Raw genomic sequence first — 24,563 nt, forward strand, 5'->3', positions numbered from 1 at the left:
AATATAAAAGACTGACAGGGGCGACTGGGGCAGTAAATGTCACAATCCCTTTAGGAGATGGACTTCCAAATTACTAATTATAAACAATTATTTAATCAAAAATTACATCCCCAATAAAATTTTGTCTTGGAACTAGCCAGTAATGTCAAATGTTTGATGTAATTGATGCTAAATATTTTATTTTAAGATAGTAGTTTATTATGTAATAACTTCATTAAGTTTTCCGTATTAATTACAAGTCGATTTAATAAGTTCATCATTGCCACAGCAGATATTTAGTTAAAATGTCTAATCCACTCCTATTGTTCTCTTATCGTATGAATCAAAGCACTCTAAATATTTTAAGTGCACGTTTTAAATTAGATACAGTTTTATCGAAAGATGAATCATGCAATTTAATAACTACTACCTTTATAAAATACTACAAATGGCGCGGTAAACGCCATCTGTAGTACAATGCTACATTTTAGGATTACGTATGCTCTAACAAGGTAAATTTAAATATATGGATATCTACTTGCTGAAACGAATCCCGGCGTAGCTAACCACTACGTGATAGGCACATTACCATAATCGAATAAAATAATTCGAAGTGGTCTGTATTCTGTCGAAACTGCCAGACGCGGAATCTCATCAGCGCGTCGCAGACAGCTTCGACAGAACACATACCAATTTTTACCTTCTGTCTTAACAGCGCATTTTATAAAATACCACAAATGACGCACACAGCAGGTAAAAATTGCTCTGTGTTCCATCGAAGCTGTCTGTGACGCGCGGATGAGATCCAAGAAGATCGAAATCGCGATCCGCGTCTGGCAGTTTCGACAGATTACCGACCACTTCGAATTATTTTATACTACTACCTTTAATTTCTTAAAAACAGAAAATTAGTAGGTGGAAGTCAAAATTTTAACCTGAATCGAGAGATTCTTAAAAGAAGGCATTTTCAAGTATTTGACTTTCGATAATATCTTGTATTTCACATTTTTGTCGCAACACTCACATTCTGAGTAATTTCCATATTTCCCATGACAGGCTCGACTGCCAAACTGCTGCCATCGACAACAACATTGGCAAGATAATAGCCAGAGCCGCCTCTTAGCAAGTTAGTTGATCTGATACCAGGATCAACACGAGAATTGTAATAAAGTGCACTGATCTGCCCCCTTGTTTTGTTAATAGTCATTGACAGCTTTTCGTTTTCAAGTACCACGTTGGCACCGTCGGTGACACACAAACGTTGGAACGATAGTGTGCTACATTGTTGGCCTTAACAATAGATTGGTTTAGTTAGATGCAATATTACTAAGAAGAAATAGGTAAAATTAAATTCAAAATGTTTTAATTCAAGTATATGAACGCTAAAGTTACTTAATTTAATTAAAGACCGTTATCTATTACTTGGAGCATCTCAAAAAAAAAATTGAGAAAACATTTTCGCACCTTTTAACCGAAGTCTAACCTAACTTAATTTCAAATTGTATTCTTTTAAATTCACATTTACAAAACATAATCACATACAATCATAGTATTTATCAAGTTATAGTAACTTACGCAAGTAGTAAAATATTAGATGAGGTTGTCAAACAGTTTAACTGCTTATGCTCTAAACTGTAAATTCGTTTCTCATACATTTTGTTATGAATAACAGACTTACATGCGTTAATTCTTATTTATTGTTTTACAATATAAGAATATCACTGAGCTAGAGATTAACTATGCTTACAATCAGTTTATTAATGACTTATAAAAGGCTTACCTGACGAACTATGAATTAGCAGCAGAGCTAAACTCGCTATTAGGCATTTGGACATTTTCAACAAAATAATTACCGAGAATTCTATCTTCAATATATTTATGTATTGAATGTGAAGATCGGCTTGTCTGATAACAATTTATTAAATAATAAGTACTTGATTTAATCTGAAAAACGATAATATTGATCTTGGTAGGAAAGCATACTAAAATCACGAAACCTCCAAACCACCAAATTTTTGTTAATTCCTATTTTTAATAATTTTGTTAAAACCGCTGAAAACACTAAAATTGATTTATTTACCTGTAGACTATACCTTCCGATTGTTTTAATTGATCCAAGAATTTATGTACGAACCTTTTTTAATTAATTAATTCAAAACTGATTAACATATCCGACCTAATGTTTAAGCAAAATTATTTTACTTAATAAATACCAATACATTTGTTTCAAACGAAGGTCAGGTATGGGGATTTTTATTTTTTTTCAAACTTATGATGCTTGAAAGTTTTAACGTAATTAAAAAAAAAGGATGATCGGATAGTAAAAATATAATTAAAGCACACAATACTGAGGTGCCACTTTGCAAAAGCAAAGAACCAAAAGATAATTATAAAAAATTTATCTCGAGAGACCAAGTCAGGGGTTCCTGGGTTTCCTTTAATAAAAGAGAGGAGCTCGAAGCTCTCTAACGGTAAAATAGCCAATTTATAAGCACCAAGTAAAAATTTATTTAACAATACAAGCGTTCCAAAAAACGAATCTTTACAATGAGGGGATCAGTAGCTGGCTTCCGCCAGATTCGAGTAATGTTGTAGACTTTTTTCGATGCACGCGGCTGGCGGCCTATGTACTAACGTGGTCAGTGTTTCTGAGGGTGGTAGGCAAATGAAATTACAAATTAAAAATGCTTTGTTTTGTAGCACGTGGTTTCGAATCCGGAGAAAGATAAAAAGCCTGGTCTACAGCCAATTTGCTCACGGGAACCAAAAGGTCTTCAAAAGCTCGTTATCTGGAGGACTCTGAGACAAGGAGTGACCGATCCTCTTCGAGCTCCTAATCTAAATGAAACCCTAACTGGGTCAACTTAACACAATACAAGGAATGACAATTACTTAAAAATACTAAATACATCGTTACAAAAACCTTGAATAAAAAAATTAACGTTACTCATTTAAAGTTATTAAGAATGTGTCCATGCTCTTTTGTTTCGTTTTTGAAATAAAACGCTGCAAACGATTCGTTAAGTTTAAAAAAATGTATATTTAGTGATTTTAATACGTTACAGCTCGATTGGCAATTCCAAGGTGACTAAACTAAGTGAAAGAAATATAAATTAATGTATGCATTTGTGCGCAACATCAGGTTCTTTGTGCGTATCATGATTTACACCTTAGCGAAATAGTCTAAACATAAACATCCGCCGTGAGTCCAGTCTTGTTGCTAAATTACTGTTATAGTTTGCACATATCCTCCTGTGGCGATACACACAAAGTATTGCAATGGTTACGAATAAACAATAGTCATACTAATTACTTATTACTTTTTACTTTTAACTTGCGTTACCTCGTGGAAATAAAATCTTTATCCGTTTACATCACGCTTTATTTTTAACTCGTTTTTTTCGAAACCCATAAATTTGGTGACCCCGACGTGATTGCGAAACGGTACCGCGTGATATTTTTTTTTCCGGTAAACTCAGTTTTCGGTGTTTTACGGATTTCGAAAAAAAAACGGACCTACACGCTACAAACGACACGACTATGGTGACTTCCGTTTTAACGACAGCTTCTTCAACATGCCTAACGACGAAAAGTCCAACGAGCAGCAGGCCAATGACAACCACGTGGCCGCGATAAACGTCGTCAAACTTCCATGACCGCTATGGCGACAAAATCCAGCCAGATACTTCACCGTCGTAGAGAACACTTTCCTACTCCACAAGATAACCTCAGACACGACGAAGTACAGGCACGTGATCAACACCTTGGAGCCGGACCTCATCGACCTCGTGGGCGACATCATCGAAGATGGTAAGTACGAATCGCTCAAAACCCGGTTGATCAACATACTTGCAGACTCCGCGGAAACGAGGATGAAGAAACTTCTCCGTGGCCAACCGATGGGAGACACGAAACCAAGCGTGTACATCCAGAAAATGCGAAGTCTGGCTGGCGGAAGATGTGACGACGCCATCCTGAGACCACTCTTCTTGGAGCAACTCCCTGAGCAAGTACAATCCATCCTGGCTGTGAGCAAGAACACCGACCTGTCCGAGATAGCGGATCGTATCATGGGCACGATTCGACCATCGATAGCGGCAGTTCACGTGGCGCATCGCTCGACGTCCGTCTCTCCAGATATACCAAGGACCACTTTCGCCGGAGGCCTACGACCTTGGTCAGATCATGCTAGCGATCAACCAACTACGCAGCGACTTTGAGGCTTCGAAGAAGCGCGATTCACGCTCTCGAGGTCGGCCACGCGGACGCAGCGTCAACAGACCAAGGGATGGAGCGAATTCTGAAACAGTCGAACCAGAGGTATGCTATTATCATAAGAAGTTTGGTAAAGAGGCGTACCATTGCAGGACACCATGTGCTTGGAAGCCGCAGGGAAACTAACGAATCCGGTGTGCATCGAGGCAGCCACCGGAGACGTCCCCAAACCAAAACGCCTCCTCATGACCGACCACAAGACGAACACCAGTTTCCTGATCGAAACGGGCGCTGACGTATCCACGCTACCAAAGCGATACGCCGGCCCAAATAAGCGCACCAACAGGGTACTCTACGCCGCTAACAAGACTGAGATCCCGACGTTCGGAGAACGAAGACTCACGGTCGATTTCAGTCTACGTCGACCATTCGAGTGGACTTTCGTAGTGGCAGACGTATCCCAGCCGATCATCGGAAACGACTTTCTCTACGAATATGGTCTCCTGGTGGACATCCGGAACATACGCCTCACGGACAGCGTGACCCACTTGGCGAGGACTTGAAAGGTAACCGTCACGAATGCCCCGACGCTCAGTACCATCAACACCTCCGCAGAATACTACGACATCCTCCGCAAGCACGTTGAAGTCACACGACATGCGAGGTTCAGGGAGCCCAAGCACCACGTTCGACACTACATCACCATCCGCGGCCCACCTTGCACTGCAAGAGCTCAACGACTCTCTCCCGAGTGATACAAGGCCGCCGAAGAGATCATCCGAGTTTGGTTAGCCGAAGGGGTCCTAAATCCCTCCGGTAGTCCATACGCCAGCGCAATCCTCCTACGAAAAAAGAAGGACGGGAGCTGGAGACTATGCGGTGATTATCGGTCACTCAATGCGATGACCGTCCCAGACAAATATCCAATCCCAAACATCCAGGACTTCGCACACAAGCTCCACAGATGCAACGTCTTCTCGACACTGGATCTGGAACGAGCATATTTCAACATCCCAATGAGCAATGAGGACCGAGAGAAAACTGCCATAATTACACCTTTTGGCTTGTACGAGTTCAACGTGATGCCTTTTGGTCTCAAGAACGCCGGACAGTCATTTCAAAGGTTTATGGACACCGCTCTCAGGGGACTCGATTTCGTCTTCTGCTACATCGACGACATAATAGTGGCATCCAAGGACGAAGCAGAACATCGCAAACACGTGGACATCCTGCTGGAACGCCTTGAACTCTACGGTCTCACCCTAAAAACGAGCAAATGTACATGGGGTAAACCAATAGTAGAGTATCTAGGGCACCAAGCAGACGCACACGGCATCAAACCATTGCCACAGCATGTAACTGCCATACAAGAGTTTCCGAAGCCGAGCAACATCGCGGAGCTCCGGAGATTCTTGGGAATGTTGAATTTCTACAGAAGATTAATCCCCCACGCAGCCGAGCCACAGGCGTGCCTGCACAAGATCACCGCTGGCGCCAAGAAGAAGGACAAACGGCCTATCGAATGAACCCTAGCGACCGAAGCGGCATTCGCCAAATGCAAGAAACAACTAGCCGAAGCCACGCTCCTCGCACACCCCGCTAAAAACGCCAAGCTGGTACTCGTCACCGACGCATCCGACACGGCTATGGGCGTCGTTCTTGAACAAGTGATAAATGGTCAACGACAACCACTCGGTTTCTTTTCCAGGAAGTTCTCGCCAACGCAGACCCGCTACAGACAGCAGCGCCACTTGAATTACATCGGACAACACACCACAAATATCCAACACATCGCTATCCTCGAAAACGACGTGGCCGACACTCTATCCAGAGTCAACGCTGTCGATATGCCAATCATCATCACGACTGAAGAGATCTGCCGCGAGCAGAGCCAGAACCAGGAACTCCAAGAGCTAATCCGAGAACCTAGGTCCCTGGTACTCAAACAACTGAGAGTCAACGACACACCGACGGAAATCTCGATCGACAGGCTCAAACCCGCCTTCATCGAGAACGAAGCCGCGACAACGCCAGAAGCAGGCGAACACTCCAGCGCAGGCCATAGGACGTACCCGGGTCCATGGACCAGACATGTTACCTTCGCTCCTCAACCTGGTCGCTCGAGGGGGAGTACTGTGGCGATACACACAAAAACAACCGGAAGTATTGCTATGGTTACGAATAAACAATAGTCTTACTAATTACTTATTACTTTTTACTTTTAACTTGAGTTACCTCGTGGAAATAAAATCTTAATCCGTTTACATCACGCTTTATTTTTAACTCGTTTTTTTCCAAACCCATACTCCCACCCCCACTATTGACACCTAAAGGTGAATTGATACACACTTTCACACCCCACTGCGGCACTTATTATAACACAACGGGGAGAATGGCTAGCTTTCTCAATAACCTCCTATATATTCCTTGGCTAGTCCTGACATCGACAACCATGACAATGCCATTGTGACCCTGGAGCAATTCCTCAATGCGCTCGATCTTCCACTGAAGCGGGTGCNAACGCCTTGAACTCTACGGTCTCACCCTAAAAACGAGCAAATGTACATGGGGTAAACCAATAGTAGAGTATCTAGGGCACCAAGCAGACGCACACGGCATCAAACCATTGCCACAGCATGTAACTGCCATACAAGAGTTTCCGAAGCCGAGCAACATCGCGGAGCTCCGGAGATTCTTGGGAATGTTGAATTTCTACAGAAGATTAATCCCCCACGCAGCCGAGCCACAGGCGTGCCTGCACAAGATCACCGCTGGCGCCAAGAAGAAGGACAAACGGCCTATCGAATGAACCCTAGCGACCGAAGCGGCATTCGCCAAATGCAAGAAACAACTAGCCGAAGCCACGCTCCTCGCACACCCCGCTAAAAACGCCAAGCTGGTACTCGTCACCGACGCATCCGACACGGCTATGGGCGTCGTTCTTGAACAAGTGATAAATGGTCAACGACAACCACTCGGTTTCTTTTCCAGGAAGTTCTCGCCAACGCAGACCCGCTACAGACAGCAGCGCCACTTGAATTACATCGGACAACACACCACAAATATCCAACACATCGCTATCCTCGAAAACGACGTGGCCGACACTCTATCCAGAGTCAACGCTGTCGATATGCCAATCATCATCACGACTGAAGAGATCTGCCGCGAGCAGAGCCAGAACCAGGAACTCCAAGAGCTAATCCGAGAACCTAGGTCCCTGGTACTCAAACAACTGAGAGTCAACGACACACCGACGGAAATCTCGATCGACAGGCTCAAACCCGCCTTCATCGAGAACGAAGCCGCGACAACGCCAGAAGCAGGCGAACACTCCAGCGCAGGCCATAGGACGTACCCGGGTCCATGGACCAGACATGTTACCTTCGCTCCTCAACCTGGTCGCTCGAGGGGGAGTACTGTGGCGATACACACAAAAACAACCGGAAGTATTGCTATGGTTACGAATAAACAATAGTCTTACTAATTACTTATTACTTTTTACTTTTAACTTGAGTTACCTCGTGGAAATAAAATCTTAATCCGTTTACATCACGCTTTATTTTTAACTCGTTTTTTTCCAAACCCATACTCCCACCCCCACTATTGACACCTAAAGGTGAATTGATACACACTTTCACACCCCACTGCGGCACTTATTATAACACAACGGGGAGAATGGCTAGCTTTCTCAATAACCTCCTATATATTCCTTGGCTAGTCCTGACATCGACAACCATGACAATGCCATTGTGACCCTGGAGCAATTCCTCAATGCGCTCGATCTTCCACTGAAGCGGGTGCGTATCCTCCTCGTAAATGAGGACAAGATCCCCTCGCTGGACTGGTTTTTGACCTCCGGTCTGACCATTTTGGATGTGATTGCATCAAATTAAGGACTTCCCGTCGCCATCTCTTCCAGAAATGCTGCTTAATTTGATCTACTCGTTGCCATCGATTCAGCCGATTCTCTGATTGGTTCGTGTAATCGTATTCTGACACCATTTTGGGCGTGATTGCATCAAATTAAGGACTTCCCGGCGTCATCTCTTTCAGAAATGCGGTTTAATTTTATGCATTCGCTGCCATCGATTTAGACGGTTCGAGTAATCGTATTCGGAAAGAATTTGAAAGGGTTCGCCGATCAGAAAATGAGAGGGAGTTAAGGCCTGAAGATCCGATGGGTCTTGGGATAAAGGCAAGAGGGAGAGCGTGAATTAATAACTGTCTCAATTTAGATAATTAGTGTAATTGCTTCGTCATATGTTAAATTCGCGTTCATGGTTATTCTCTTCAAGTGTTCCTTAGTTGAACGAACCAAACGTTCCCAGAGTCGGCTGAAGTTGAGAGATCTGAGTGGAATAAAGTTCCATTGTATTCCAGAACCCGAAGCGTAATCAAGAACATTTTGAAATTCACATTTCTTATAAAATTCTTGAATTTCCCCAATTTCCCGTTTTACCCCAACAAAGGTCTTAGCATTGTTGCAGAATATTAGCGCAACTCTACCACAATCGGGATATAAGCCTTTTTAAGGCGTTAATAAAGCATTTCAATGTTAAGTCGTTTACCAGCTCTGGATGAATTGCCCTGATAACCATACAAACAAATAGAGCAACCCATACCTTTGTTTTCTTTGTACTTCGTTTACCGCCCTGTTTTACCAAAATAGACCCCAAATAATCAACACCTATTTTAAGAAATGGTTTTGTAGGGTTCTAACCGAGCCTCCGGGTAATCACCCATTTTTTGTTCCATTAATTTTGGGGGACTTTTAAAACAGGTAATGCAGGATTGGACAATTTTCCTGAATTCACTCCCCGATTGGCGAATATTTACATCTAAAGAACGCCAAAATTTGATTTGGCCCAAAATGAATAAAGAAATATGTTCTAATTTGATAAGCAAACGTGCAACATGATTCTTTACCGGTAACACAATTGGACATTTTCCTTCAAAATCTATCGATGCATGTCGCAACCTACCACCGACCCGTAGAAGGCACAAATTGTCGACAATTGTATATACTTACTGCCCTTTTATATCGGTTGTTTATTTTTTAAATTTCTGAGTTTTGCGGAGAACACTCGCGCCTGTACGTATCTAAGCATTGAATTTCGTACTTTCAATAATTCGTTGCTAGTCAGATAACCGATTCGTTTGTTCTCTTTATTATTCGCATTGTATGAAAATTAATATTATACAGAACGCGAACACGTGCTGCAATTTTGTAAAAGATGAGAATTTGCATTTTACCTCTAAACTAGGGTTAAACTTTAAGCAAGATACCACAGCATTTTTTCGTTTCTCCGGTAGTTAGTTTAGATTTACGCTGGGTGTGAATTTGGATTCAGGTCACCCCGAAACTTTCCTCGTTAGGAATTCTGGGCCATTCTAATAAAGCTTTGTATTAATTTGTTCGGGAGTCGCACCCGAGTCCGCGGGGTTTTGTATTGAACCAATATGGTTCCATTCACTGGGTTTGTTTAAATTTTGAATTTTTGATACTCTATTAGCAACGAATGTTTGCCAGTTATTGGCCTGGGACAATATATAGGGTGTCCCAGTTATAATAATTAATATTTATACCACAGATTCCTACGGGCATTTGGAACATANGGTCCCTCAGCTGATAAGAATTAGTCATAAGTTTGTATCTGTATCATGTGACCTATTTTTATGTGTTTATTATTATTATTATTATTCTCTGTTTTCAATATCAAAAAAGTACAGATAGTAATGTTCAAAAACAGTTTAGTGATGCATGCTTGCACGGTTTTAAAAAAATAATGGAAAAGTCTGTAATCGTTGATTTACAGGGTTTTAAAACAAACAATAATCAATTTGTCGCAAAAGAAATATCCGTTTGCAATCTTTCGAATGAAGACATATTTTTATTTAAACCGCCACATCAATATCACCGAAATACGTACGTGAAAATCGTTGGTTGAAAAGGAACTTTCCGGATTATCGTGGGAAGATGGAATAATTGATTACAATCTGATAAGACATGTTCAGTTAAATCATGCAACAACAATTTATGTAAAGGGTGGAGAGAAGGTCAAACGGATTCAAGATATTCTGGATGATAAAAATATGAATATTATTGTGCGGGCTCTTTTATTTCGTTTTTGAAATAAAACGCTGCAGACGATTCGTTAATTTATAAAATGTATATTTAATGATTTAAGATCGTTACAGTTCGGCAATTCTGAGGTGACTAAAACTAAATTAAAGGAATATAAATTAATATGTGCACTTGTGTGCAACAACAGGTTCTTTTTCATATCAGGGTTTACTTTTGCAAAATAGTCTAAACATAAACATCCGTCGCGACTCTAGTCTTATCGCCAAACTATTGGTATAGTTTGCACATTGACACCTAAAGGGTCAATTGATACGAACTTTCACACCCCACTGCGGCACTTATTGTGACTCGACGGGGAGAAGGGCTAGCTTTCTCAATGACCTCCTATACGTCCCATGGCAGGTCCGAACATCCGCAACCCTGGCGATGCCATCGGGACCCTGGAACAATTCCTCAATGCGCCCCATCTTCCACTGAAGCGGTGGTGCATTCTCCTCGTGAATGAGGACAAGGTCTCCTCGTTGAACTGGTTTTTGACCTGTCTGACACCATTTTGGGCGTGATTGCATCAAATTAAGGACTTCCCGTCGCCATCTCTTCCAGAAATGCTGCTTAATTTGATCTACTCGTTGCCATCGATTCAGTCGATTCTCTGATTGGTTCGTGTAATCGTATTCAGGAAGAGTTTGAAAGGGTTCTCCGACCAAAAAATGAGCGGGAGTTAAGGCCTGAAGATCTGATGGGTCTTGGGATAAAGGCGAGAGAGGGCGTGAATTAATTACTGCTTCGATTTGGATAATTAGGGTAATTGCTTCCTCATATGTTAAATTCGCGTTCCTAGTTACTCTCTTAAAATGTTCCTTAGTTGAACGAACCAATCGTTCCCAGAGTCCGCCGAAGTTGGGAGATCTGGGTGGAATAAAGTTCCATTGTATTCCAGAACCCGAAGCGTAATCAAGAACATTTTGAAATTCACATTTCTTATAAAATTCTTGAATTTCCCCAATTTCCCGTTTTGCCCCAACAAAGGTCTTAGCATTATCGCAGAATATTAGCGAAACCCTACCACGTCGAGATACAAGCCTTTTCAAGGCGTTAATAAAGCATTCCGATGTTAAGTCGTTTACCAACTCTAGATGGACTGCCCTGGTAACCATGCAAACAAATAGAGCAACCCATACCTTTGTTTTCTTTACACTTCGTTTACCGCCCTGTTTTACGAAAATAGGCCCTAAATAATCAACACCTATTTTGAGAAATGGTTTGCAGGGTTCTAACCGTGCCTCCGGGTAATCACCCATTTTTTGTTCTATTAATTTTGGGCGGGTTCGAAAACAGGTAATGCAAGAGTGGATAATTTTCCTGAATTCACTCCGTGCCCCTAGTGGCCAATATTTACATCTAAAGGACGCTAAGGTTTGATTTGGCCCAGCATGTAATAAAGAAATATGTTCTAATTTGATGAGCAAACGTGTAACATGATTCTTTGCCGGTAACACAATAGGGTATTTTCTGTCAAAATCTATCGATGCATGTCGCAACCTACCACCGACCCGTAGAAGGCCCAAATTGTCGATAAAGGGGTCAAGGTTATATAATTTGCTGCCCTTCTGTATTGGTTGTTTATTTTTTAAATCTCTGAGTTCTGCGGGGAATTCTCGCGCCTGTACGTATCGAAGTATTGAGTTTCGTGCTTTCAATAATTCGTCGCTAGTTAGATAACCGATTCGTTTATTTTCTTTATTATTCGCATTGTAAGCAAATCTTAAACAGAACGCGACCACACGCTGTAATTTTGTAAAAGATGAGAATTTGCCTATTACCGCTAAACTGGGGTTAAATTTTAAGCAAGATACCACGGCATTCTTTCGTTTCTCCGGTAGTTCGTTTAGGTTTACGCTGGGTGTAAACTTGGATTCAGGCCACTCCGAAACTTTCGTCGTTAAGAATTCTGGGCCATTCCAATAAAGCTTTGTATTAATTTGTTCGGGAGTCGCGCCCCTGGAGATTAGGTCTGCAGGGTTTTCTTTTGAACCAATATGGTGCCATTCATTGGGTTTGCTTAAATTTTGAATTTTTGATACTCTATTAGCAACGAATGTTTGCCAGTTATTGGCCGGGGACGATATATAATGTAGAACTATCATGGAATCCGAAAAGTAATACCTATTCTCAACCGTTAGATCTAATATTTTTGATACCCTATGAATCAAGCGAGCCGCAAGGAGAGCCGCGCAAAGCTCGAGCCTAGGTAACGTCATTACTTTTAATGGGCTTACACGCGATTTACTACATATCAGATAGGAAGAATAACAGCTGCCTTTCATTTTAGTCCTAAGATACACGGCAGCACCGTACGCGCTCATTGAGGCATCACAAAAGACAACCAAATCGCAACGCTCAGAATATTTTGGCAATATTCTGCGGGGAATTTTGATTTGGGTTAGGCCTTCCAGATCCCCTAGGAATTTATTCCACGAGTTTCTAATTTTAATAGGCACTGGATCATCCCAGTCTATTCTTTCTTGCCACAATTGTTGCATCATAATTTTTCCCCTAACGATTATAGGTGATATAAGACCTATAGGATCGTATAATTTTGCGATAAAGCCTAGCATTTTTCGTTTCGTTAAGTTTTCCGATAAATTTTGTATTTCGAATTCATAGTTGAAATTATCGCTCGCGGGATTCCACCACAATCCCAGAATTTTCGCACTCTTTGGTTTATCAAGGTCTATCGACATTGTGTTTGAGATGTTGGATAGGTCCGAAATGATTTCTGTTTTGATACTTTTCCATTTGTTTAATTTAAATGACGCGGAATCTAATATTTCTATTATTTCATCGCGAAGTTTTATAGCATCGTCTACACTATTCGCACCACTTAAAATATCGTCCTTAAAAACATCCCGCTTCAATGCCCGGGCAGCGTTAGGAAATTTTTCCCCAAAATCTTGCGCGAGCTGTCGTATACATCTCATGGCGGTATAGGGAGAGTTCGTTAGACCAAACACCAATCTAGTAAGGCGGTATTCCCCGATAGGGTCGCTTTCCGAATCGCGCCAGAACAAACGTTGATAGTCTACGTGTTCGCCATCAACTCTGATCTGATGAAACATTTTTTCCATGTCGCAAGTGAATACTATTTGGTGAGAGCGAAATCGGACCAGTAGTTCAAAAAGGTCATTTTGTAAGTTGGGCCCAGTCATCAAATTATCATTGAGGCTGAGGCCGTTATTGGACTTTGCCGATCCGTCAAACACAACGCGAACTCGGGTTGTGACGTTTGATGCTTTGAATACCCCCGAATGCGGCAAATAAAATACATCCTCGTTAATCAGTTCGTTTTCCGGGACTTCTTCTATAATTTTTGCTATTCGCGCCTCGTTGATGGCTGCGCTATAACTCGTTTTGAAATCTTTATCTTTTCTAAATTTTCTTTCCAACGAACAAAAACGCTTGAGGGCCATTTGTGCAGAATCACCCAAATCGGGCTTCTCATTTTTAAATGGCAATTTTATCACAAACCTCCCGTCATTCTTATCGCGATGATATGTATCAATAAAATGTTGTTCGCATAAATTTTCGTCATTAGACCAACTAGGCGACTCGTCCCGTAATTCTTCCTGCGTCCAAAATTTCTCTATTAGATGTTGTAGATTTTCTTTATTTTTAATAGTCGTATTACAAACACCTCGCGATGCGCCAGGACGATTGCCATGGTGAATTCCCCCTACTATCCAGCCGAGCAATGTCTCGGACAAAATAAGACTACAATCCCGGATTTGAATTCTTTTGTCGCCCAAAAGTTCCCAAAACAAGTCAGCCCCGAACAGTAAATCAACTTGGCTGCTTACGTTAAATTTTGGATCCGCTAATTCTATGCCCTTTGGAATATCCAGAGAGGATTTATCGAAACTTACCGTAGGCAGGCTTGTTGTAACTTGCCCCACTACCAAGCAATTAATTGTCTTTTCATATTTATCATGCATGGATTCGAATGTGATAACAGCCGATTTTATGGTTTTGCTGCAAGTGCTATTTACCCCGGTAATGGAAGCCCTTGTATCATTCGTTTGTAGTTTAAGTGATTTACACAAGCATTCCGATATCAAATTTATTTGAGACCCGTTATCCAATAATGCACGACAATTTTGATAGTTTCCGGTATTGTTTTTAATTTGTACCACCGCCGTCGATAGAACAACGTTACGTTCAACCTCTGCCGGTGTACAATGATTCGAGTTAATCGTTCTTTGAGCATTTGAGTTTTCTTCTTTTGTTTCATGTAGTAGCGTATGATGCGATCTAGAGTGACAAATATTACAGCCCGATGCCCGGCATACCAAAATTACATGATTGTCTCTAAAACAGTTAAGGCACAATCGTCGCTTTTTAATTTCGGAAAATCGCTCATTCTTTGTTAATCTTAAAAACCTATCACATTGATTTATGTAATGTTTTCCTTTACAATAGTAACACGAAAGTTTATTCGATGTGATAACGTGTGCTGATTTAGATATCGTCGGTGCATTCGGTTTCCTGTTAATGTTTACGTTCGTGTTACCGGTGGATTGCGATTTCATTTGTTTAATATTTACGTTCATAGATTCAAGGACCATGCATTTTTTCTCAAGAAATTCGATAAGTGTATCTTTCGATACCGGTTCGGAGCTCAACGTTAATTCAAACTCCCTTCGCGTTTGGTAATCCAATTTATTTGTGATTAGCGTAACTAAAAAAGCATCCGACGTATCTACGGGTATTTGCAAAACTTTCAATGCTTCCAAATTCGAACAAGCATCATCCACAAGTTTTCGAAGAGAATCAGCCGTGCATTTAGTAATTTCCTGTGTATTTAAAATTGCCTGGACATGACCCTGAATAATTAATCTAGTGTTCTTATACCTCTTTTGAAGCATATCCCAAGCCGATGCGTAATTCGAGTCCGAAATCGTTAGCGACTCAATTGAACGGGCCGCTTCACCCTTAAGACATGATTTCAGATAATGAAACTTCTGACAATTATCTAAACCGCTATTTTTGTGAATTAAGCTTTCGAATGCGTTAAAGAACGGGAGCCACTCCGTATATGCGCCCGCGAATTCAGGCAAATTTATTACCGGCAAACGCACGTTACACTGCATTTTCGGTAAATCGCTAATATTTATATTAGGGGCAGGAAGTGAATGAGAATCGATTATCGTTTGCATATCGGTCAATATGCCGTACCACCTGTCCTCGAACAAAGAATACTCGTTAATTTCGTTTTTTGAGTCACCGTCATTGTCATCGATCTCAGAACAGTCGATTATTTTCAAATTTATTTCTTGAAATTCGCTTCGGATAACTGGCATTTCTGCAATTCTCGCTTTTATGCCGTTAATATTGTCGTTAGGTTTAAAATTATTTATAAATTTTTCCATTGCATCTAACCTCGCTTTGATTAGATTGCGCTTTGCGATTAATTTTTTAAGATCTCCCAACGTCGACATCGTAGGCGATAAGTATAACAACGAAACGATATTAAAAAGACAAATAAAGAAGCAATTGCAACAAAATAAAGGATAAGCAGATAAAGGAAAGATCTGACCTTTTCCAGCCCTTTAGTTTGAAGCCGATGTCCGTGATGAGGGATATCCGTGATGAGTAGAGGAACAGCCCTTTTCTCTTTCGATGCTAAAGAGAAGCGATGGTGAAGGATCGTTCTTCCTTCGATAACTGTTCACACTCACGATCAGTATTATTCGATAAATCGGTATTTAATTATTCGTTATTTTTTTTCGATAAACTGTGCCGTTATTGTTTTTACAATATCCGGCTCGAAGGACCAAATGTGCGGGCTCTTTTATTTCGTTTTTGAAATAAAACGCTGCAGACGATTCGTTAATTTATAAAATGTATATTTAATGATTTAAGATCGTTACAGTTCGGCAATTCTGAGGTGACTAAAACTAAATTAAAGAAATATAAATTAATATGTGCACTTGTGTGCAACAACAGGTTCTTTTTCATATCAGGGTTTACTTTTGCAAAATAGTCTAAACATAAACATCCGTCGCGACTCTAGTCTTATCGCCAAACTTGNCTTTGTTTTATCTGCCGCAATTCGCTTAAACGTTTATGTATTGGTGTAGAATTATAAAACGATGTTGATGGTTTATTAAAAAAATTTGAAATATCTTCTTCCTTTACAGAATTATCAGTGTAATTATCATTTGCAGTAGTATTTTCATTTACAAACTTTGATTCATCGTCATCATCATTATTATTATTTAGTTTGTTTTCAATATTTTTTAAATGTTTTGTAATCGGTGTGAAAACATCTTCGTGAACATGTTGTCCCTCTTTAAATAACTTTAATTTATTCTTTATAATATTACGTTTTGTAATAAGCTTACGCTTAATAACCTTTTCTTTATTATTACTATTCATGATCTAATCATGCAAAGCATAACTCTAACTGTACATATCTTAGCAAGACAAGGGCTTTATAACAATTTTCGAAAAAGTCAAAACAGCTTCTAACTGCTTGGAACTGCTTTGAGCAGCTTTGGAAACTGTTTCTAACTGCTTGGAACTGATTTTAACAGCTTTGAAACTACTCGTAACTGCTTTAGAACTGCTTGTAACTGCTTTCGAACTGCTTTAGAATTGCTTATAACTGCTTTAGAACTGCTTGTAACTGCTTTCGAACTGCTTTAGAACTGCTTATAACTGCATTAGAACTGCTTGTAACTGCTTTTAACAGCTGTAGAACTGCTCGTAACTGCTTTCGAACTGCTGATAACTGCTTATGAACTGCTGAAAACTTTTTTCTTCATTTCAGAATGCAATAATCAAATCCTTTCCTATGACGCCCATCGTTTATTTTGTTATCTTTAAATATTGATAAAAAACCGAATGGATGCTGCCAGCAAAGAGAGCAAGCATTCCTGAATTCATTAAAAGTCATATCTACTCCTACATGATCATTATAAATGTGTTTTAAATTCAATTCGTCTTGTTTGAATAAAATTAACGAATTTGCATTGTCTCTTATCAAGTGTTTGGGGATTTTTGCGTAGGTTTGACAGAGATAAAAACAGTCTATGTGATTATGACGTCCCATGCTAAAATATTCACGAATTACGTCTTGTTTATCAGTTGCTACGTCATCAAATATAAATATAGAATTTGTTTTAGCTGCTGATGGATTCATAATATCTTCGCTACTACTGAAGCAATAATAACCTATTTCATTTATCGGCTTCAGTAATTTTTCTAAATAAACATATTTAGGTTGATAGAGTGACTTTGAATAAACGTAAACATTTTCAAATTTTAAACCATTTGGATGTTCAATTAAACTAACCATTACATTAGTTTTTCCACAGTTTGAAGGTCCAATAATGAGACATCGTAATGTTGTAGGAAATAATTTGCTATGCTTTTCAACTTGATTTATTAACATATCATTATTTTCAATATCGAATGTAGTTTTCTGCTTTACTACTTTCATCTTTCCAGATATACCTACCTTCTACGACTAGTATAAAATGATGTTCTATTCCACTTTTTATATTAGTTCATTTCAGTAATCGTTAATCATAACAAAGATATAATGAGATATGGTAAAGGATTTTTAGATAAAACCCTTTATTCCATACCATACGAGTTACATATACCGGGCTATAACTTTTGCGGTCCTAATACTAAACTTGATAAACGCAGAAACCAATCGGGGATAAATGAACTGGATAATGCGTGTAAAGCTCATGATCTGTTTTATGAACAGGAAAAAGATATCTATCAGCGTCACAAAGCTGATAGGACACTAGCTGAAAAAGCATTAAAACGATTGAAGGCAAACAATTCAACAATTGGTGAAAAGATGGCAGCATTAGGAGTGGCTGGTGCTATGAAAGCTAAGATAAAATTGGGAATGGCTTATAAAAATAATAATAATTCCAATAACAATATGTTTGATAAGAAAGGTTACATTTCATTTTTAAAAAAATGTAAACGAAACTTGGAGAAGGCTAAAATTTGCATTTTATCAACTTTAGAACATTTAGATCAAGTGGTTACCACCACAAATACCAACGCTAATGATGCGAATAAAATTGTAAATCGAAAGAAAAAACGTAAAAAGAAAATATAATACAGAAATGAAACAAGAATGATCTCTCTCATCAGGATGGATATATCAAGTGGTTTTACGAAACCAACTGATAATAATAATAGTGTCAATAGTAATTACGATAAAGAGAATAACTGTAGCAGATATATAGAATTAGTGTAGAATAGTATAAATTCTATTAATTAACAATAACGTTATAAAATTAGACACTAGGTATTACAAAGTTTGTTGAACAGTAGTATTTGCTGTGTAAGCACCTACACGAGTGCGTACCCGAGGACAATAACAACACATTCTTCGTTAGTGTCTACTCTGCAAAATTTGTTTCACGAGGTGGAGTAGTCACGTTGTAGATAATCGTACTTTGATTCCAACGGTACCTATTGCAATTTGCGGATTCAAACTTTTCAATATCTATAACTGCTGAATATTTTAAAAGTTTGACCCAATTATATCATTCACGTTGTTTGAAAATCTGTCTACTGATAATAATGATGTAAAAAAATTAATTATTGCCTAGTAACTATAACCTTTTAATAATCATTACTAAGATGTTATACACCATAAAAAAATCTCAAAAAAGAAAATTGAATTTTGAAAATTGGTGATGATAATAATAATAGTAATTAAACAACTGATATTCCTAATAAAAAGGTAAAACATTGTTTACTAATTTAGTTGAAGTTCATTCATTAATATCAACAACACCATCAATATGAGAGTAAAGAAACAATCAACGTCATCAAAAAGAAAACAACAAAAACAGAGTAAAATAACTTTTAGTGGACTCGTTAAAGATATAAAGAATGAAATACTTCAAAAGAAACCTAAAAATATTTCTGGAACTATTCAGACAGCAATTCAAGCTGCAAAGAAAACAATTGCATGTAGTAATGGTAGAAAGAAAACACCACGTGTAATTAAAATTCCTAAAAGAGGCGGTATTTTACCACTAATTCCAATATTTGCTGGACTAAGTGCTTTAGGGGCGTTAGGTGGTGGAGCGGCACAAATAGCTAATGCAATAAATTCGGCTAGGAACGCAAAACGCAAACTTGAAGAAGATCAAAGACATAATCGAGAAATGGAAGCTGTAGCTGTGAAAGGAGGAAGAGGGTTGTACCTGAAACCGTATCAAAAAGGATTGGGGCTTTTTTTATGAGTAAAACAAAGCTTCCAATAAAATTACCAAATAAACCTCTAACTGATATCAGCATTGGTAGATTTATAAAAGCATTAAAAGTACCTAATTTTCGAGGTATATTTTCACGTGATCGATTACCTACGAAAATTAGAAAAAATGAGTCGGGTGTTATTAATTTGGATAACGATAGCGGAAAGGGAACCCACTGGACTGCCTATAAGAAGAAAGGATCTAACGTAGAGTACTTTGATTCGTTCGGTAATTTAAGACCACCATTGGAAGCGATAAATTATTTTAATTCAGATGGATTATGTACAATAACATATAATTATACCCAGTATCAGTCATATAACACTTGGAATTGTGGACACTTATGTATTGATTTCTTATATAAAAAATAAAGCAGTATATAAGATACAACAGTTTGTTTTAATCTATCATTGGTATCGGTTTAAAACAAAGAGAGTGAAAAGAAACCCATACAGACAGACGCTAAAATGTCGTATCTGCTCATGTTTACTAATAAGAGATCTTCCATTTTAAGTAATGACTTTTATCCACCAATACATTTAGATGAGAATTCGTCCTACGAGATTGGTTTAATAGACCTTGACGTAAATAACGCTATACCTAACATTGATTTAAAAAATAATAAATTTTATTACATAGTCGATGACAGTGATGACGACAACGATGAAAGTAAAACTAATAAAATTCTTAAACTTTCTCCAAAGATAATTGATAAGAAAAAAGATAAAACTAGAGCAATAGAAATACCTATAGGGAGTTATGAAGTAAAAGATATAAACGACTATATACAGGGCCAGTTGAAATTAATGAAAGAAAATGATACAGTATTGCGAATTCATGCAAATAACAACACGCTAAAATGTGAAATAAAGTGTACAAAAGATATTGATTTTTCAAAAGACGATTCAATCGGGCAATTGTTGGGATTTAATAAAAAAATTCTAATAAAGGATAGACATCATATTTCTGATTTTCCAATCAATATTATACCAGTAAATATAATTCGTGTTGAATGTAATCTTGTTACAAATGCCTATACGAACGGTGAATCGGTACATACGATTCATGCATTCTATCCAACCGTTCCACCTGGATATAAAATTGTAGAGAAACCAAATAATGTTATTTATTTACCGATAACCACTCACATTATAAATAATATAACACTTAAAATAGTAGACCAAAATGGGAACTTAGTTAATTTCAGACAGGAGGTTATAACAGTCGCACTACATCTAAGAAAGATAGTAAATTAAGAAAAAAAGAGATATGGTTGTAAGATTTAATGGTAGCAGTAACAACGACAATAGAACCAGTGAAGATATATATGGACCAGCTACAATTAACAAAATTAGTCATAAAGAAGAGTCTAAAAGACTAACATCAGAAAACAAAAAATTTTTAATATCACTCGGTTTCAAATTGAAAAAGTAACAAAAAAGAAAAATGATGAATATACTACAAGTTAATGAAAAAATTAACTTCGATAATTCGATAACAAATATCGAATTACATTCTCATCAACCGTATGCAGCAAATACATTTAATTACAGCGATGAAATCAGAATTCCGATACAACAACAAGATATTCTAACGTTACCGAGCGAAAGTTTTCTACATTTGGAAGGAAAATTAATAAAAACCGATGGAAACAAACCGACAACTGTTACGTTAATTAACAATGCATTTGCCTTTCTGTTTGAAGAGATTAGATACGAATTGGGTGGAGTAGTAATTGATCGTGTGAAAAATCCTGGTATAACAACTACACTGAAAAACTACGTTTCCTATAATGGAAATGAAATGGTCGCTTTACAGAATGCCTGTTGGTTACCACTTGAAGATGACGCCACAGTCATACTCGATCCAACAACAAAAGAATTTGAAGTATGCATACCTCTGAGAATGCTATTAGGATTTGCTGAGGACTTTAAAAAAATTATTCTCAACACGCGACAAGAATTGGTATTGATTCGATCAAATACCGATCTCAATTCTACTTATGATAAAAGTGGGACGGAGAAAGGTAAAATTGTAATAAATAAAATTGTATGGAAAATGCCTCACGTAACTGTTTCCGATTACGAAAAAATCAAATTATTGAATTATATTGAAAAAAATGTCACTCTTCCAATCACATTCAGAAGTTGGGAATTACATGAATATCCATTACTTCAACAAACAACACGTCATACGTGGACCGTCAAATCAGCATCGTATTTAGAAAAACCACGATTTATCATCGTAGGTTTTCAAATCGACAGAAAACATAACCCGAAATCAGATAATTCGCAATTTGATCATTGCAGTTTGAAGTCTATCAAATTATATTTAAACTCTGAAATTTATCCATATGACAATATCAATGTTAATTATCGGCAAAATCAATTTGCAATTTTATACCAAATGTATAGCAAATTTCAACAGTCGTATTATTGGAATAAGAGCAGCGCCGAACCCGTGCTTACACCAGATTTGTTTAAGAAACGTGCACCGCTAGCGGTAATTGATTGCTCACACCAAAGTGAAACGGTTAAAAACGGTGCTGTTGATATTCGATTAGAATTTGAAACTGCTGAAGATGTAGCTGCTAAAACGTCGGCGTATTGTCTAATTATTCACGAAAGATTTGTAAATTACAATCCACTTACAAGTGTTGTGCGTATTTTAAAAAAAAAATGCCCGTTAAAATTAAATACAAGTGCCCTAAATGTAAAGGTGAAACTGATGAACCTGATACGGGTTGTATTCCTTGCAATTTTACAGAGTATATCAAGACAAAAAGTGGACATAAACACATTTCAACCACCTATTTTACTGAAAAAGGTCCCTCAGCTGATAAGAATTAGTCATAAATTCGTATCAGTATCATGTGACCTATTTTTATGTTATTATTATTATTATTATTCTCTGTTTTCAATATCAAAAAAGTACAGTAGTAGATAGTAATGTTCAAAAACAGTTTAGTGATACATGCTTGCACGGTTTTAAAAATATAATGGAAAAGTCTGTAATCGTTGATTTACAAGGTTTTAAAACAAACAATAATCAATTTGTGGCAAAAGAAGTATCCGTTTGCAATCTTTCGAACGAAGACATAAATGTATTTTTATTTAAACCGCCACATCAATATCAATATCTATCACCGAAATACGTACGTGAAAATCGTTGGTTGAAAAGGAACTTTCACGGATTATCGTGGGAAGATGGAATAATTGATTACAATCTGATAAGACATGTTCTGAAAATACAACTTCAGTTAAATCATGCAACAACCATTTATGTAAAGGGTCAAGAGAAGGTCAAATGGATTCAAGATATTTTGGATGATAAAAATATTATTATTATCAACTTAGAAGATCTGCAATGTCCGTCATTTGAAAACCTAAAAAATAACTACTTATATTCACCTTGCTATTTACATAATATTATACATAAAATACCAAAGTGTGCTAGAGAAAATGTAAAATTATTAAAATCTTTTTTAAAAAATCTAGTAAGATAATAATAATTGAAAAAGTAAAGTGGTAAACTATTGGTTTTTTTTTTTTTTTTTTGTGTACATGCAGACAGATACATACGTAAATGCATACATATTACTATCTGCTGATTACAGCACATCCTTCGTGCTAAGAAACATAATACCTGTTTGTGTAAGTCTATAGAAGAAATTGACGTTAATTTTTTATTTTCAATACGTAAACACATACACTCATATTTGCATATATACATACTACCTGTTTATGTAAAAGTCTGTAGTAGAAATTGACATGTCTTTTTTTATTTCCCTAAATATATAGATTAAATATTAATATAATTTAATAAATGTTCATATATCAATTATCTTCTTTCTATAAGTACATATATTTTAAGCTAATTAAAACAATTTTATACTTCAACAGATCTTTCTAATAAAATTATGAAATAAAACACCATGATAAGATTGAACTCTTTTATTTTATTAAAATATTAGATATGTGAAAAAATTAATATTGAACAATGTTTAGTGTGTTCGGTCATCCATCAGGTAACATGAAAAGAAAAAAAATTCTACTTATATTTTCTAAGAGTAAGTATAAACCGCTTGTACATATATAGTTGGAATTAACCCATTTGTAAGTAAACAGTAATATTGTCAGCAAAATGAATTGTTTCTTTGAGCAAATAACCTGTTTGCTTTATGATTTAAATTCCCAGAAGAACAGTGGAAGGATCCTGGTCCAGCTGCTGTTCTGATGGCAAGTTATGGCGGCTTTTAACTGTCGGTGTAGTCGCTCAACCATACCATTAGCTGCGGGGTGGTATGTCGTTGTGTGTATATGCTTTGAGTTTGTTAGAAGCGAAAGCCCATTGAAAAGCTGGGACTCAAACTATCTACCTTGGTCCGTGGTGATTCTTAGGGGTGTGGCTGGAGAGCATTTGTTAGGGTTCTGACGGACAGCAAAGGTAAGCAGCTTGTGATCGGTAAATATAATGAAGTCACGGGCTTCGAGAAAATTGCGGAAATGCTTAATCGTGCGATAAATCGCCAGAAGTTCTCTGTCGAAAGCGCTGTATTTGACTTCAGCGTTCGATAGTTTGGAAAAGAAAAATGCCAGGTAAGGTAGCATCTGATTGTGGATGGTGCAGGAGAGTAGTCTGCGCCAGCTGCTCTTTACTTGAATTGAATGCCTCGTCGGCTGTGGGATTCCATTGTAGGGATGCATTTCCTTTGATCTTCCCCAATAGAAGTTCATTCAAAACAGAATGAGTGCGGGCAGCGTTAGGCAGGAACTTTCTGTAGAAGTTGAGCATATTCAGGAATCGTTGCAATTGTTTTGCGGTAGTAGGTTTGGGGAAACTGGAGATTGCTGTTACTCTGTCGGGTAAAAGGCGTATTCCATTTGCCGAGACACAATAACCTAGAAAAGAGACTTCTTCTATACCAAAGTTGCATTTTGCTTGGTTAGGCAGTATTCCATATGAATGTAGACGAGTAAATAACGTGC

The 24,563-nt window shown here is 37.9% G+C and overlaps 2 protein-coding genes across 2 annotated transcripts; one reads left to right on the forward strand and one right to left on the reverse strand.

Annotated features, from left to right (window-relative positions):
* Positions 1 to 849: 849 nt before the first annotated feature.
* LOC108738715 lies at positions 850 to 1,858 on the reverse strand. Its single transcript, XM_018472251.1, has 2 exons — positions 1,760 to 1,858; positions 850 to 1,269 (listed from the first exon to the last, which is right to left on the reverse strand). Exons 1-2 carry the CDS (start codon positions 1,812 to 1,814, stop codon positions 980 to 982), a joined length of 345 nt encoding a protein of 114 aa, XP_018327753.1. The 5' UTR covers positions 1,815 to 1,858; the 3' UTR covers positions 850 to 979.
* Positions 1,859 to 3,198: 1,340 nt separating this feature from the next.
* LOC108738705 lies at positions 3,199 to 4,199 on the forward strand. Its single transcript, XM_018472238.1, has 2 exons — positions 3,199 to 3,789; positions 3,835 to 4,199. Exon 2 carries the CDS (start codon positions 3,852 to 3,854, stop codon positions 4,197 to 4,199), a length of 348 nt encoding a protein of 115 aa, XP_018327740.1. The 5' UTR covers positions 3,199 to 3,789; positions 3,835 to 3,851.
* The last annotated feature ends 20,364 nt before the right edge of the window (positions 4,200 to 24,563 follow it).

The sequence above is a fragment of the Agrilus planipennis genome, unplaced genomic scaffold, assembly GCF_000699045.2.
Source record: "Agrilus planipennis isolate EAB-ADULT unplaced genomic scaffold, Apla_2.0 scaffold207, whole genome shotgun sequence".
Classification (NCBI taxonomy): Eukaryota; Metazoa; Arthropoda; class Insecta; order Coleoptera; family Buprestidae; genus Agrilus; species Agrilus planipennis.